General features: G+C 42.4%; 1 protein-coding gene across 1 annotated transcript in view; it reads left to right on the top strand.

Annotated features, from left to right (window-relative positions):
- Positions 1-17,474, top strand: part of ST8SIA6 (ST8 alpha-N-acetyl-neuraminide alpha-2,8-sialyltransferase 6) — a 79,422-nt gene that overhangs the window by 38,650 nt on the left and 23,298 nt on the right. The window contains exons 3-4 of the mRNA XM_033934296.1: positions 5,761-5,847; positions 8,274-8,418. Coding sequence (XP_033790187.1) covers positions 5,761-5,847; positions 8,274-8,418 — 232 coding nt within the window. The remainder of the gene's footprint in view (positions 1-5,760; positions 5,848-8,273; positions 8,419-17,474) is intronic.

The following is a 17,474-nucleotide window of genomic DNA, read 5'->3' as shown; positions in this document are numbered from 1 at the left end:
TAAAATTTTAAAAACACAAAGCACACTGTACGCAGAGAAAATGTTAATTATCATTTATATTCCGTGGATTTTCAAAGAGGTCAAGGCAGATGACTTTATGCAATGTCACCTCAGTAACAACTATACAAAAATAGACAAATATTCCCCCTCCCTTTTTACTAAACCGCGATAGCAGTTTTTAGCGCAGGGAGTTGCGATGAATGCCCCACGCTGCTCTTGACGCTTATAGGCTCCCTGCGCTAAAAAACGCTATTGCAGTTTAGTAAAAGGGGGCCATAGTGCAAAATATAGACAGCATATATAAATTCTCAAAACGGACACTTTTTGATCACTAAATTGAAAATAAAATCATTTTTCCTACCTTTGGTAATTTCATGAGTCTCTGGTTGCACTTTCTTCTGACTGCATCCAATCTTTCTTCCCTTCTTTCAGCCTGTATGCTTCCTCTCCTCCTGACCTCATTCCCCTCCCCCAACTTTTTCTTCCTCTCTTCCTGCCCTTTCTTTCTTTCTCTCTTCATGCCCCCTTTCTTTTTTTCTGTTTCTCTTCCTGCCCTCTTACTTTCTTTCTTTCTCCTTGCCCTCTCCCAAGCCACTGCCAATGTCACTGCCATCGGGGAACAGCCCCCAAAGTCGCTGGCCGCCGCGCCCCCCCCCCCCAAGCTCTCCCTACTTTGGGCCGACCAACATTCCTCTCCCCGATGTCAATTCTGCCATCGGAGAAGAAAGCTGATCGGCCCAAGATCACAATCGATTGGGGGAAATGCTGCCGGGTCCTGCCTTCACGGAAACTGAAAGTAGGCAGGACCCGGCAGCAAGAAGAGCAAATGGAAAACTTCACTGACCTGTCTCCCGCCTTAGCCCGTAGTGAATTTATGCTTCAGTGATCTAACATGTGCGTTCGGCTTCCCTTCTCTTCCCTCCCCCCCCGGACATAACTTCCGGTTTCGGAGGGAAGAGAAGGGAAGCCGGCACACACACGTTAGAGCCCCGGAACATAAGTTCGCTACGGGCTAAGATGCTTCAAGCCGGCTTTTTTTTTTTTTAAATGCTGAGCAGCAGCGGAGGCAGCAGAATTTAGCTGGGTGGTCATCTAAATTACCCGGTCGGACCGCCCAGCTGAAAGGCCCTAAGGAGAACACTCAGCTCTCTCCTGTGCACCCCTTTGGGGCGTGCACCCAGGGCGGACTTCCCCCCCTGCCCCCTCCTCCCTCCTAGGTACGCTACTGCTCCTAAGCCACAGTCTTGAAGACTCCTTATTTTCCTTCTTGTGGTCATTCTCTCCCGTTTCTTTTTTGTGTTGCCGCTGCTTCTGCTTTTGCTTGCTGCTTGGTAGAGGCAAACCATATTTTAGTTTTGAAACCAGCTCAAAATTCTTTTTTTCTGATGTTTCAGTTTGAGCCAAAAGGTTATTTTAATTTTCAGTCATGTTTTCAATTCTGTCTGTCACTCCAGGCGCAAAGCGCTAACAATTAGGTGTCTTATCCGTGTTCACAGCATCTGAAGCTGTGGTGAAGGACTACCAAGTGCTGTTTAAGAGGATTTTTAAGGTTGCTGGATAGAGCACCATGAATCTAATCTGCCTTTCCACCAAAGAGATCAAATACTAGTCCTAAACATCCTAGATTACTGCAACATCATCTATCTAGCAGGATTACACAAATACTTCCTGAAACTAAGGGCTCCTGTTACAAAGGTGTGTTAGGGCCTTAACGTGTGGAATAGCACACGCTATAATGCCGCGCGCTAGCCACTACCGTCTCTTCTTGAGTAGGCGGTAGTTTTTCGGGTAGTGCGCACTATAGTTTGTGCTAATCTGGTATGTGCGCTAAAAACGCTAGCGCATCTTTGTAAATGGAGCCCCAAGCATTATCCAAAAAACCGCAGTGAAACTCATATTGTAACCGGGACTGTGGTCCAACTGGGACTCCACAGCTCCACCAACTGGTTACATCAAAATAGCACACCAGCGTGTGACCCGAAATGGAGTCACCCTGCAGGACTGGATTTTAGACAGGAACCACAAATCAAAGCTACAACAATTGTAGTTCATAGAAAAATAATTCAATTTTATTCCTTCCTTCACAAAGGTAAGTAGTTCATCCATGCAGCAGAAGAATTGTCAGAACTTTCAACAGCAGCAAAACAAAAATGCCAAAAGAAGCAAGAAAATAAATAGCACAAAATAAAGTCCAAACTTGCTCTCAGTATTAATTTAGTCCCAGCTGCACCTGAGGATTCAGCTCTCCTCAGAGCTAGCACTGCCTGCTCCACAGCAGGTAGTTTCAATAAACAAAAATAAAGTTCATGGCACTTGTTCATCAAACCACAGTGCCCAAAGTTCCAATAAAGCCTCTGGCAGATTCAGTCCACTGCCAGGAAAGGAGAGTGTCACAGGTTTTGCAAAGTAAAGGCCTCAAGACAGGCTTTCAAAATTCCCTCCCTGGGTGGTAGCAAAACCTCTCCCCACAATTCACACTCCTAGCTTTGCAAACAAACAAAATAGTCCAAACAGTCAAGTGAAAAACCAAACTCACTGTTTGCAGCTTGAGGCCCAGTCCACCTGCATGGCCTCAGGAAAGCCAGGAGCACACTCTGCAAGACTTTCTTCACAATCCATGGGTTGTTCCTCCTCTGGAATAGACAGCTCCTCAGCTTGTCCAGCTTCTAACTGCTCCATGGGAATGGGTTTGTTGCTCCTGCTTGGCCCAGGGGACTCTCTAGGGAAAAAAGGTTTAAACCTTCTCCCTAGCTGACCTCCCTGTCTGCTCTCCACTGCTGGTTTAAGTACTCTGGGGCAATGCCCTACTCTAGGTGAGTCAGCAGTGTTCCAGGGGCCTCTTGGGCTCCTCCGGTGGTGACTTGGGGATAGATCACCAAATTCTTCCTCAGACAGTTCAGGCTCCCTCTGGTGGTCAAAGGAGATATTGTCAGTCTCAGGAACTACCTGTACCTTCCTGATTCCTCCCCGGGATTTCATTTTTACTTTTTTCCCTGCCCTAACTGGGACCTGGGCAGGGAGAATACCTGGCTGGTCACAATATTCAACCTGGAAAAAATTCAACTACATCATACTTTTCTACCAAAAACTTCATTGGCTGAAAATTGAGAGTCAAATGTTTTTCAAATTCGGATGTCTCTTCTACAAAGCTTTGTACGGTCTACTGCCCAACTACCTCACCAATCAATTTACATTTGCCAGACCTGGGCAATCCACTTGACCTCGATCATTCTTCGCCTTCCCCTCAATCATAGCATGCACACAAAAGAGATTCATCAACAGCCTCCTGCCATACCAAGCAGCCTCTAAAGATCCTGAATGGAGCCAACTGGTCAGAATATCATCCTCTTACATGTACTTCAGAAAGCTCCTCAAAATGCTCCTCTTCTCCAAACAGAACAGCCCACCTTAAATTCTCCATGAAAAGACTCACAACCCATTGACGCTATTTTACGTTGCTGCTATGAACATCCTTACCTATTTATTCACCTCCTTCCTTATAAAATCCTGCTTAAACTCCCTCTCTGCGAGCTATACAATTTTCAATCCTTTCTCTATTGATGTAACTCGCTGACTCTTCTCAGCCATTTTTCCTGTAAACTACTTCAAACCGAAAAGCTTTCACGGTATATAAATAAAGATTTATGTTATACTATAGAGGAGTAAACTGTCTCCTCTTTTCCTAAAGAGCAACTGAATAGTCCTGAAAAATTGTGATGGGAGAGCCTTCATATTGCAGAGAGTCCCACTTCAAATGGTAAACTCTTAGGATCTCCACTTTGTGGAGATAATTGTGAATTTTTATTACTATCACCCTTGGAGAATGTCGGCCATCATGAATATGGCCCACATGGTGAGCCCATTCCAAACAGAGGTGCTTCACATTCTGTGTAAGTGCAAACTCCTTTTTAAGCCATTGCTCCAATAGGTTTGGGAGATGCTGCTCTGGTAAGTGCTCAGGGAAGCCCAGCAAGCATACGTAAATTGCTCCTCTATGATCGATTTTCCAAGTCATTCAGTTTAATGAACTCTACCACTTGCTTGAGTAAATCTTCAACCGTACTGGTGGTGACTGTCGCACAGTCATCTGAGACCCATTGTTCCAAAGTTGTACTCAGGTTTGTTATGTTGGCTAACAGTTCTTCAACCATCGACACAGCTAAGGTGATAACATGTTGAACAAAGTAGACATTAAAATACACCAAACTGCCATTACAAATTCAGTCTTGAGAGTACACTTCTCCCTCCGTATTTGCGGTCACACCTACACTTGCGGTTTCACTTATTCGTGATTTTTCACATGCTGACTCTGCCCCCCCCCCCAAATTACATCATGAGTAAAGTGCCTTTTCTTTTACTGTACCGATAAAAAAGTTTAGCACTTACCAACATTCACTCTGAAAATCGCTGCTTCAAATCTTTCACCTTCAAAATCACTGCTTCCCAGCTTCCCAGTGTAATCACTGCTTTCCAGCTTCCCAGTGTGCACAGAGAAAAATGCTGCTTCCCAGCATCCGTAGAGAGAAACGCTGCTTCCCAGCATGCATGGAGAAAATCGCTATTACCCTGAAAATCTCCCCCTCCCCCACACCCACACATAATTGCTGCAATTATCCTGGAGGCAAAGTCCATAGTCTTGTTATTAAGAAAGACATGGGGGAAGACACTTCATGCCCTGGATCGGTAGCATGGAATGTTGCTACTCCTTGGGTTTTGGCCAGGTACTAGTGACCTGGATTGGCTACCCGTGAGAACGGGCTACTGGGCTTGATGGATAATCAGCACTCATCAGTTCATAGGTCACAGTGCAGACACACATGGAGGCAAGGCAGCAACATAGGGCATGGTGACTGACTGTGATAGTGGACCATGTGTGAGAGAGAACAAGCAGGTAGGGATGAGAGAAAGGGCTGGCTGTGGTCTGGCAGGTTTGGGTGTGGGGTGAGAGAGATGGCAGGCAGAGGAGCAGGGCTTTTTAGGTGAAGGTTCAGACAGGGACACAGACAGACAGGCAATACAGCACTCAGCAACTCTCCAGTAATTCAGACAAATACTCACTTCTTGCTTTCCAAGACAACCAGATCACTAGTGGGTAAAAAGTCAAGTTGTTCCTCACCTTATTTGCTTTTAAAACTGGTCTAAATTGAGTGTGTATTGGGATGCCCAAACCAATCCTTTTGCTACTCATTAGTGCATCACCTGATGCCACCCAAGTCACACCTACATCACACCCATGGAATGTCCACTTTGCAGACTTCTTGATTTTGGTGACTAGCACTGTGAGTCATTTTTTGGTGGAATTTTGATTAAATGCTTTGGACATTTTATGTTCTCCAAAAACAGTACTTCAGAGCATGTTTATTTATAGCTTTTTACTTATTCATTGGATACCGTACATAGTATTTGGCCACTCAAATCAATTGACTGATACTGGTACTTCTGAAGACCAATGAATAAGTAAAAAGTTATAAACATGCTCTGAAGTACTGTTTTTGGAGAACACTAGTGATAGTATAACAGTACAAAGGATTGCTGCACATATTACTTGGACATTTTATGGCCACATGTGCTTCCATCTCTTCGTTATGTTATTATTTATACTTCTTTTTTTTTTTCTTCTTTTTTTGAAAATGAGCCTTTGGTGACCTTTGCGTTTCATTCTCTTTGCAACATTAGCTACTCTGTAATAACCCCATTATATCATTTTATAAAAGTTATCTGATTGAGAACTTTGATGTCATAACTTATTCCTCATTTTAGGTACTCAGAGGACTATTACATACAGACTGTGATGAACTTAAAGAACTGCACATGGAAAAAGCAACCAGAGGAATACAAGAAGTTCAGGTAAAGTCCTTGTGCTACTCAATCTGGTGATTTATAAAGATTCTAAGAGGATTCTAAGATGGTAAGAAGTGAAGGGTCATGGATTTGATAACTTTCTGTGGTACAACCAATGCAGTTTACATTTTATTACTATGTAGATACTTTCTTTGTCCCTAGTGAGCTCAAAATTGAAGAAGTCCTTTTGCTAAGCTCTGACAAAAACTGGTCACATCACACACCCTTGCATGAGATTTTCATATACTCTAAGACCATTTTTACCACAGCAGTAAAATGGCTTAACTTACCTTTCTTATATTAATGGCCATGTGCTAATGTTAAATATAAATGAAGATACTGTTGGTAATGGAGAACTGTAGAGCGAGTGAATAAAAGCTACAGCTGCAAAAAAAGATTGTGGCAACTGGAACAGAAACTCATATTTCAACTAAGGACTGTGTGGCCAGAAGGGCTCAATGCAAGAAAAGAATGGAACACATACTTTTGAATTTGTCCCTTTAAGTTTTGCTCTGTTTCTTGATTGGAGCAAAGACTCTGCTCTCTGATTGGAGGATTAGAGTAGGAAGTACTTAACTGTTTCCTTTATAGTAGGAGTAGTGCACGGGGTTGTTGCTCCTTCTCCTGAAGCAGCCGACTTGACCGGTGAAACAGGATTTCCAGTTGGGTTTGTCTGAAGGGTGACTGATCCTTGGGCAGCAGTTGGAATAATTTTTTCTGTGTAGAAAGCCCGGTTATTTATAGGACCATATCAGATAAGTCTCCTCATGTGCCCCTTTAACCTGGCAGTGAGTGTGTCTGCTATGCTGCAAGGTTTATGATGAAATGGCAGGAGGTTTTTTTTTTTTTTTTTTGCCTGTGACTGACTTTATGGTAGTACAGTCGACTCCACTTAAGTGCAAGGCCTCCGGACCGGACCGCCACGTGCGCTTAAATGGAGTGTATGCTTAATCGGAGTACCACTTTTTAGTCATGAAAAATCAGTCAGAGGAAGAAAGGAGGAGATACTACCCACTCAAAACATACAGCAGTAGAAAATGATCTATTTGAGGTTTCAGTTAACCAATAAGAATTTGATAAAGGCAATCATAGTAGTCTGCCATTACCAGAACGCAGCTACTTTACTGAAGAATACATTTCTAAAGCACTAGTCAAATAACAGGGAGCTTCTCCTCCTAATGTCTTAAAAGTGCATTGTAAGTGGAAATGGCTGAAATATCACCTTTTACATGCCTTCTTGACATCAAACTCTTTACAGATATCCCCTCCCCCCCTCCCTTTATCAAGCATTGGAACTTTTACCGTGGCGGTCGGTGATAAAAAAAAAAACAACCCTAACACGATTTGATAAAAGGGGGTCATAATTATGAGGTATTTGAATGAATCTGCATATCTTCACTCTTCCTCCCCTTCTATGCAACTCTGGAATTCGTCGCCAGAAAATGTGGTGAAATCGGTTAGCTTAGTCAGCCAATTCCCCCAGCCCCATTGCCTCACATACACATTTACTAAGCTTTATTACTACATTAACTCATATTATTGCTATTAATACAAGCTATGAGTGGATATACCAGACATGGGCAACTCTGGTTCTCGAGGGCCGGAATCCAGTGGGGTTTTCAGGATTTCCCTAATGAATAGGCAGTGCATGCAAAAAGATCTCATGCATATTCATTGGGGAAATCTTGAAAATCCGATTGGATTCCGGCCCTCGAGGACCGGAGTTGCCCATGTCTGGGATAGACCCTATTATCAATAATAGGCAGTGTTATTATAATAGGCCATTGGTATTATGTGGGAGCTCTGACAGCTGCTTGTGTATGTTGCAGAATACAAGATACCGGTTTTACAGTATATTGAGATTGTTTTTAATGCTGTATAGTATTTAGACTTTGCTCCTAATATAAAATAATTAATCCAAATGTGTTTTCCAGTTATAATGGTGGAGGAAAGGTACATGGAGCAGCGATTCTCCTAAGGAACCTAAGAGAACCAGATGATCCATCTACCAAAGTGGTGATGGAGAAGCCAGGATACCAGTGGTGTCTGGACAGAACACATATTAGTTATTCTGACTCTTAAATTGTAAGCATTCTGGGTTAGGGAAATAACTATTATGCCTAATGGAACTCACCTTGAGCTACCAATGAAAGATGTGAGCTAAATCCAAATAAAAAAGCGAGAAGATTTAGATTCATACATAAGCACACAGGGACATATACCAGAACATGGGCTCTTTAGGTCCATGATGGAGCCATGCTTGAATCAAAAGAAGCCACTCCAGTGATGTCTGGAACATTCAGATATGCTTTCTTGACTACAATCTGTAAGCGATCCATTGGGCCAAATGCAGATTCTGTACTTGTTTTTATGGTAAATTGTGTTTTAGTTCTTTGTTGATTTCTTGACTTTCATTGGCTCTTCTTTTGCAGGTTAGAACTGGCCTCTTGTTGCAATGCAGTTCACAACTTCATTGTTTCGCAAAAAAATACCTTTCTGGGAAGCAATATGAGTTATGAAGTGGAGAGCAAAAGAAATATTTTAATCGCAGAGAACATTTTCAAGATGCTACCTCAGGTAAAAGCAAACCATTTCTCCAGCCCTATATTACTACTAACACTAGTATTTATCACGCGCATTATGAAAATACGAGAACAACTAATTTTGATAGCAGGTGTATCACCATGGAACAATCTGAAAGGATCATTGAGATTACTTTCGGATGTGCAGAAATTTAAGAAGATACTTAAAACAACTCTATTTATGGAAGCTTTTCATTGAATGAGTAGTGATATTTTAAGAGAACATTGGAATTATTATATCCTGTTTGTATGTTTGTTACTCTATGTTTATGACTGTGGGAGTGTGTGACACAGTGGTTAGAGCTACAGCCTCGCTGCTCCTTGTGACCCTGGGCAAGTCACTTAATTGCCCCAGGTTCACTAGAGAGAGTTTGAGCCCACCAGGACAGACTGGAAAAAATGATTGATTACCTGAATGTAAAAACCACATAGGATATAAGTGGTATATACATAAATTATTATATATAATTATATATTTTGTAAGCCGCTTTGGTCTAAGTGGGTAAAAATTTTTTTTATATAAATACATTTCTATAGCACTGAAAAGCGTGTGCAGTGCTGTATGATGATGCAGCCCATTTGCTGTTGCAGGTACTTGGAACTTTCCCACTCTTTTTTTATCATGGAGTATTGACTTATGGCTTATCTACCCCTCTTTTACATTACATTACATTAGTAATTTCTATTCCGCCATTACCGTGCGGTTCAAAGCAGATTACATAAGATTTACCAGGAGGTTACAAGAATTATAACTTTACATAAGAATTGTAGCTTTACATGAGAATTGTCATAGGGATTACATATGATTGTCGGGAACTTGAGGTGATATATGTTGGGTAGTTAAAAACTTTTTAGATTTGAAAGGGGTAAGAGAGTGAGGTGGTGGAGTTTGGGAAGTAACTGGTCTTGTTATATAGGTTTTATGTATTTTTTGAAGAGTAGGGTTTTAGTTTCTTTCTTGAAGGTTTTGTAGTCTGTGGTCGAAGATAGCAGATTGGTGATTTGCCTGTCTAGTTTTGCTGCTTTGGTAGCTATTAGATTGTCATATAGTTTTCTTTGTTTGACATTTTTGGTTGGTGGGTGTGTGAACAGTGAGTGGGTTCTCCTGTGTCTGGTTGAGGTGGATTGAGTTAGTCGGTTGTTCTAGTAGGATGGGCTTTCTCCATTAATTGATTTGAATAGTAGCCAGTAGAATTTGAAGTGTACTCTTTCTTGACTTTGTAGCCAGTGTGTGTCATGGTATGCTTCTGTTATGTGGTCATATGTTTTTTTAATGAGTAGATGAGTCTTAAGGCTGTATTTTGTATTGTTTGTAATTGCTTTATCATGGTCGCTGGGCAGGGGAGGTATAGTAGGTTGCTGAAGTCTATTATTCCAAGAATAAGAGATTGTACCAAAAGTTGGAATTGTTTCCTGTCGAAGAATTTTCGGATTTGTCTTAGGTTTCTCATAGTCATGAATGATGCTTTTATAATTTTGTTGATTTGAGGTTGCATGGTACAGCTTCTGTCAGTCAGTACTCCAAGAAGTTTTAGTGTGGGTTGAATGGGGTGAGAGATCGAGTTTATTACAAGGTTTGTTAAAGATGGAGTTTTGCTGTTTCCTAGGAGGATAAAATTTGTTTTGTCAGGGTTAAGTTTTAGTTTGTCATCCATGTTGCTGCTGTTTCGAGTGTTTTGTGTATTGTGCCTGCCATGGTCGGTTCTGGGTGGTCGAAGGGGAGGAGAATGGTGATGTCTTCTGCATAGCTGAATGAGGTTATGTTTTATGTTTTACAGAGCTGCGGTAGCTGCTGCTGCACAGCAAATGCTCAGACGCCCATTGAATCCCTATGGGCACTGGAGCGATTACTGCGGCAGCAACTATGGTGGCTTTGTAAAAGGAACCCCTAGTTAGGGATCATGTTGTAAAGACAGTCCAGTTCATGAGCACCATTTCTCCCTTGGTTCAAACATTTGAAATGAATGTCTGTTTTCAAAATAGAAATGGAGCTTTGGGTCTCTGCATACAGATTTACATGCCCAGCTTTTTAGGAACTGTTTTTTTTACAACGCAACTGTTGTTCTGTCTGCTCTGTGTTTTGTTCATCCTGTATCTTGTGGAATGTTTGTGTGTCTTGCTCTTTGGCTCTGTTTCCTGATAGTGGCCACAGATGGTAAACTATTGGGGGCTCATGCACTGACCGAAAGGGAGGTATTTTGCAGTAAGCTACAGATTGCTGCCATGATTTTAACCTGACAGTAATTTCTCATTGAAAACTGCATCCAATTGGTAATTTTCTGCAAAAGCTCGTGTTAGAAGCTGTATGATCATCAGCTGTAACGTACAGTTTTCTGCATCAACCTCTCTGATTCCTAGAGCTCAATTCTATCTATAGCACTGACCCACATGGCTAGAAGTAAAACAAAAAACAAAAAACAACTCCCATCTTTATGTAGCTGCTTTACATTATGCACAAACTCAAAGGGTTACAGAAAATTATTTCTTTCACAGCTTTGTGCTCTAGAAAATGCATATAAGATAAGGGACATTAATTTGGTGACACAATAATTTGTAGCTCCAGTCTGTTTGTCATCTAACAGCTAACGGGTATTATCTTCAGTGGCCTCTTTTCCTTTATTGCAAAGCAAATAAGAAAATGTGCTTCAAAAGCCTACAAAGAGGTCTGCATGTCTCTGTACAGAAGGGACAGACTGAATACAAAGGACATATAACCACACCAGGCCTTTCTATTGCCTTCTAGTCAATCCTCATTTTCTTCACAACTGGTACACCTTTCACAGACGTCACCTTTCATTACTTCCTGGGCAAGTGAGAAGTACTTTAGAAATGAGAATCTGAGGAACAAACTCTGTCTTCGGGAGAAGGAAGATAAAATGGAGCCTCCACTGTTGGGAGAAGGACCCTATCTTTGCCCAGAATCTGTTCCTTGATGGCTGAGAACCTGGGATGCATTCTTACTGTTATCGGCCAGTAACTCCAAGAATTTGCTTGTGACTAGCAGAGATGTTCTTGTTTGTATGCAGCTGTCTCTAAAGGGGCGTTTCTTCAAAATAATTTCCTGTTGCTGAGCTTTGCAAATCCTGTTGATCACGGTTACCATTATGCTTTCTTTTTTTTTTATACTACAGTATTGTGCTTTTTTTTATTCACATAAACTGTAGATGTGTTTTGCAATACTGTATCCTTTCGATAAATCTTGTTCTATTTGTGTGGCGTTCCTGTGCATCAGTAACATACGCCCCACTTTAGTTTTATAAATGCCATAGGGATGGGCAGCCAGAAAACGTTTGGTCAATTCCTGTCTCTTTCCCAGGAATTTTAATTTTATTGGTTTTTGTATGGCCATTTTGCCTTTTTTTTTTCTCTCAGTTGAAAAGGCGACAGCAAAAGCTAGAAGGATGCTTGGGTGCATAGGGAGAGGAATGGCCAGTAGGAAAAATGAGCTATTGATGCCCCTGTATTAGACTCTGGTGAGACCTCATGTAGAATATTGTTCAATTCTGGAGACCACATCTTCAAAAAGATATAAACAGGATAGAAACATAGAAATAGATGGCAGATAAGGGCCACGGCCCATCCAGTCTGCTCACCCCAAAGACCCTCCCCTACCTTTCTTTGTGAATAGATCCCACGTGTCTGTCCCATTTGGCCTTAAAATCAGGCACGCTGCTGGCCTCAATAACCTGAAGTGGAAGACTATTCCAGCGATCAACCACCCTTTCAGTGAAAAAGAATTTCCTGGTGTCCCCATGCAGTTTTCCGCCCCTAATTTTCCACGGATGCCCCCTTGCTGCCGCTGGACCCTTGAAGAAGAAGATATCTGCTTCCATCTCGATGCGGCCCGTGAGATACTTGAATGTCTCGATCATGTCACCCCTCTCTCTGCGCTCCTCGAGCGAGTATAGCTGTAATTTATCCAGCCGTTCTTCGTACAGGAGATCCTTGAGTCCCGAGACCATCCGGGTGGTCATTCTCTGGACCGATTCCAGTCTCAGCACATCCTTGCGATAATGCGGCCTCCAGAATTGCACACAGTATTCCAGGTGGGGCCTCACCATTGATCTATACAATGGCATAATGACTTCCGGCTTACGGCTGACGAAACCCCTCCATATGCAACCTATGATTTGTCTTGCCTTGGATGAAGCTTGCTCCACTTGATTGGCAGCTTTCATGTCCTGGTCCAGAGGAAAGCTATTGAGCTGGTCCAGAGGAAGGCTATTAAAATGATCGATGGTCTATTTCATAAGGCGTATGGGGACAGATTTAAAGATCTCAATATGTATATTTTGGAAGAAAAGCGGAAGAGGAGAGATATGATAGAGACAATTTAACTACTTACATGGACTAAATGCACGAGGTGGGTTTCATTCAATTGAAAGGAAACTCCAGTGAGAGGGATGGGATGAAGTTATGAGGTGATAGGCTCAGGAATAATCTAAAGAAATACTTTTTTCACAGAAAGGATGGTAGATGCATGGAATAGTCTCCTGGTAGAGGTGGTGGAGACAAAGATTGTGTCTGAATTCAAGAAATCATGGGACGGACATATGGAATCTCTTAAAGAGAGGAGAAGATAGTGGATGCTGCATATGGGCAGACTGGATGGGCCTTTATCTGCTATCATGTTTTTATGTTTCTAGGTTTCAATTGCCAATAATAGTGTGCACTCCTTGGAAATAGTGTGCTTCATGTAGAAAGAGGTTGCACTGTTTCAGAAAGAGGGTGCACTCTTTTCTCAATAGGGTACAAATGAATGCACAAGATTGCACATGGGCAATACTTGACACATGTGTGGTTGTTCCCCTATTAGGAAAGTGTGCGCCCTCTTTTGACCTTGTGTGTATTATTATTTGTGAACGACAAAATACAAACACCCACATTTTGTACATGGCACCTAAGGTTTTGCGCAGACATCAGTGCACGTAGCTGATGTATGCACACAACTTAATTGATTAATTGGCCTAATTGATGCTAATAATTGGTAATTAACATCTCATAATTGACACTAATTGGTTCTAATGAAAAGTTATACACACAACTTGGAAAGTATGCGCTAGTTGCAGTGTGTGAATTTGGATATCACTTTGTGGAAGATATTGAACTTGTGGCTTATGATGATCTAGCCTCTCCCAGTTTGAAATTTTTCAGTACCTGTTTATCCGAGGTAGCTTGATGGCTTGAGAAAATCATTTTAAAACACACTTAAAGTATATGATGTGTGTCTACAAATCTTGCCCCTTCCATCCAAAGACATTCACTTCTGCATCACATTTGTTCTTGGGTGCCACTTAGACCCTGAGCTACCATTTGAGGTATAGGTTTCCTTGCTGGTTAATCTTGATTTCTTGCTCTTCTGAGCATTTCTGTCAATAGGTGCAGTAGTGCAACTAGGAATTAATGGGCCTTGGGAAGAAAAATTATGATCGGTTTTGATATCATCTCCCTGCAAAGAACAAACACATTCCAGACCTATATAGAAAACCTGTCGTAATAAAGCAGCACCATTGTCCAGGACTCAAATAGCAACAGTCCTATCTATAAAAAGGCAATACCCTAGCAGACTGATATACCGTATTTGCCAGCGTATAAGACGCACCCCCTTTTTTATACACATTTTAAAGAAAAAATAATTTTCTACATTTTTTTCATGAATTTCTGTAATGATGATGTGTGTGTACAGTGGGTATTTGTGAGTAGAGAATGACACGGTGACAAAATTCATCACCGTTCCCGTCCCCGCGGATAACTGCGGGAAACCATCTTCATGTCATTCTTTAATGAGAGAGGGAAGAATCAAAGTATAATTTGGCACAACCACTGACCCGCAAGCTTTGCTTTGAAGAATGCTGGTGTAGAAGGACCGAGGTTGAAATAGACACTAGAAAATGACATGGGATTATTTCCCGCGGTTATCCACGGGGACGGGGACGGTGATGAATTTTGTCACCGTGTCATTCTCTACTTGTGAGCAGAAACAACGTGATGAGCATCTACAGATCGTACTTGTGAGACCTCGAGGCGTCCGAGAGAGAGCAGAAACAACGTGACGCTCATATACAGTGTGTTCTTGTGAGACCTCGAGGTGTCCAAGAGAAAGCAGAAAAATTGTGACAGTATATTAATATAATCCAGAAGTTTTAGACTGACTGAAATTTCAACTCATAATTTTGATTACCGGCATATTTTAAGCATATTTTGAGGGGGAAAAAGTGTGTCCTATATGCCAGAAAATACGGTATTTCCTGCTAAAAAAAAAAAAAAAAGGACAGAGTATTACAAATTCCTACCAGAAACTAAATACTAGAGAATACTTCACTTGTATCACTCCCAATGATTTCAAAAGGTTTCATTCCTATGAGCATCAGAACCAACTTCCAGCCCTGACCCCCTTCTCTCATCTGCCTCTCTGTCAGCCCTCAGCCCCCTGCCCTCGGGCCCAGCATTAGAACCCTTCTCCTACACTCATCATTTAACATCTGTACTTTCTCCCATCTTCTGCATTGAACTCCAAGTCACCTATTCCCAACTCCAGTATTGGACCTTTTTCCCAGCCCTAGTATGAGGCCAGTTCAACCATCCCATTATCTATCAATAGCAGCCCTCTTCTGTCTGCTTTCAGCCCCTTCTTCCTTCTCCCAGCCCCTATGTCAGCCCACAGTCCCCTTCTCAGTCATCAAGTCAACCTCAAGCCCCAGCATCAATATCAGCTCTTTCTCCCTGCCCTACTCTCAGCATTAGCCATTTACCTTACCTCTCCAGCTCCTTTAAATTAATTGCAGGGTGGTGGGAGCTTGCTTCTTTGTTGCCTTTGGTTTCCAGCATTGCAAGAGCTAAAATCAGAGAGCAAGTACTTCCTGTATGATACAGAAAGTACTTTCCTAATAGTCCTATGATGCTGGTGGCCAGTTCTGATAGAGTGAAGAGGACATGGAGAAAATTGGGAAGGCAAAAACTCCTTCCGCTTTGCAGCTGATTTAGAAAACATGAATATTTCAGAGATATCAAGAATGTCCCATCAGGAAGAGTGAAATTAACATCTCAATGAGTGATCAAGTGAGGTTTTTCTTGCAGTGCATTAAAAAAACACTTGTACAAAAACACTCAGCTGGATTCTCAAAACTCACCGATAAAATCTGGCAGTTCGATGTAGTGGACATAGTGGGTACGATTTTTCTTTTACTTGCGATTCTCAGCATAATAGCATGCAAATTATATGCATGCTATTTGGGTGGGGGTAGGGGGGAGAACTGTGCTTGGTGCTTACTCAGAAGAGTAATCTTCCTCCTTTCAAGGCTGCTCTCCCTGCACAGATCAACTGAGCCACAGGTGTCCCAGCTTTCAGCTAATTGACCAGCAGGGGGAGCAGCAGAAGGAAAAGTCCCCCTCTCATCAACACCGCCCTCACCTGCCATTTCCTCCCTTCCCCATCCTGTACAAAATCAGCAGGAAGGATGCCCACTCCCTACTACCTCAGTCAATGCTGCCCAGACCACTTCCACACACACACACCCTGTGCCTTGGCAAGAGGGATACCCACTCCCTCCTGCTGCCAGGGTCCCCTAACAACCCCCCTCCCCTGCCCTCTGTTCCTTTAGGTTGAAGGATGGCAAGAGAGACGACCACTCCCTCTGGCCAACAGACCCTCCTATTCAAAATGGCAGGCCTTCCTCATCCTGGGATGCAGTAGGAGGGGCCTAAGTTCCTGATTGGCTCAGGCACTTAAGGTACCTTCCTATCCCAGGATGCACTAAGCAGGGGCCTAAGGCTCTGATTGGCTGGATGCACTAGGAAGGGGAAGGCCCGCCATTATGGAGTGGTGAGCCTGCAAAAAGGATGGACTGGGCACCCCTCTTGCTGTTGTCTTCATGTAGAGGTATGGGGTGGTTTGGGGGAGCCAGGGGTCATCTGGTGGCTGGAAGGAATGGGCATCCCTCCTGCTGATTTTTTTTGTAAAGTACGGGGAGCGGGAAAGAGGAGGGGAGGGGTCAGTTTGGGGGGGTCCTGGCAGGGGGGCAGTTCAGCTCAACACAGGGGTATTCACGACAGCAGGATGGAGTGGGAATTCCTCCTGCCTCTATTTTTGTTCTGGGGTCATCGGGGGGAGGGGGGAAGATTGACTTTTTTTTATAGGTCAGATATTGTGCCCATAGAAAAAAATGAAAAAATATGTGAGACCTGTTGGTAACATTTGGGTTGATATTAGAAATCCGATCAAGGCTTTGCAATGTTAAGCCATTGATCTGATGGCTCATTTTAATATTAATGACCTCATTATAATAGTAATGAGGTTGTTTGCAAGTTTATGAATGTATGAGCATACAGAAAAGCACACGGTGTGCCATTTTGTACATCGGGTTGGCAAATTACGTCCGTCGCTAAAACAGTCAAACTGGTATGGTGGTGATTGTTAGATTGTCAGAGAGTTTTGTGCAACCAGGCCCTTTGACGCTCATTGTTAAATGCACGGTGAGTTTTGAGAATCTGGCCCTCAGAATCTTATCATACCATATCTGCACTAACTCCCAGGACTCACAAAAACCTTAACTGTGAAAAGGCCACATTATAAATATTATGGATGGATCATGCCATGCACTCTGCCATGAAACATCAAATCCAGGGATCTCTGTTGCATATATGATGAACAGCTGAAATGTTCAGCCCAACCAACAAAATTGGGGCAGTCTCCACTGAGGGCTGTACACTTATTGCAGTGATTTTCCATTTTTTCATTCCATATTTTTTTCTGACAGAACAAAAAAGTGGAAAATCACTGTAGTAAATGAATAGTCCTCGATGGAGACTGCCCCAGCTTTGTTGGTTGGGCTGAGAACCTTTCAGCAGCCCCTCGTAATTTGTAGAAGCTGTCCTGATGGCTTTACCTGCCCAACCTTACATACAACTTTTCTTGACACTTTTCCTTTCATTGCGTATCATTGAAACGAAAAGTGTCAAGAAAAGTGTGGAATAACTTGCAAGTTTCATGGCTACACATCATTCTCTTCTTGGTTGGGCTGAGATCTTTTCAATGGCCCCTTGTATATTAGT

This window comes from Geotrypetes seraphini, chromosome 2 (genome assembly GCF_902459505.1).
Source record: "Geotrypetes seraphini chromosome 2, aGeoSer1.1, whole genome shotgun sequence".
Taxonomy (NCBI): Eukaryota; Metazoa; Chordata; class Amphibia; order Gymnophiona; family Dermophiidae; genus Geotrypetes; species Geotrypetes seraphini.
Note: the sequence above shows the minus strand (reverse complement) of the source record. Positions and strands in the feature narration are given on the sequence as shown.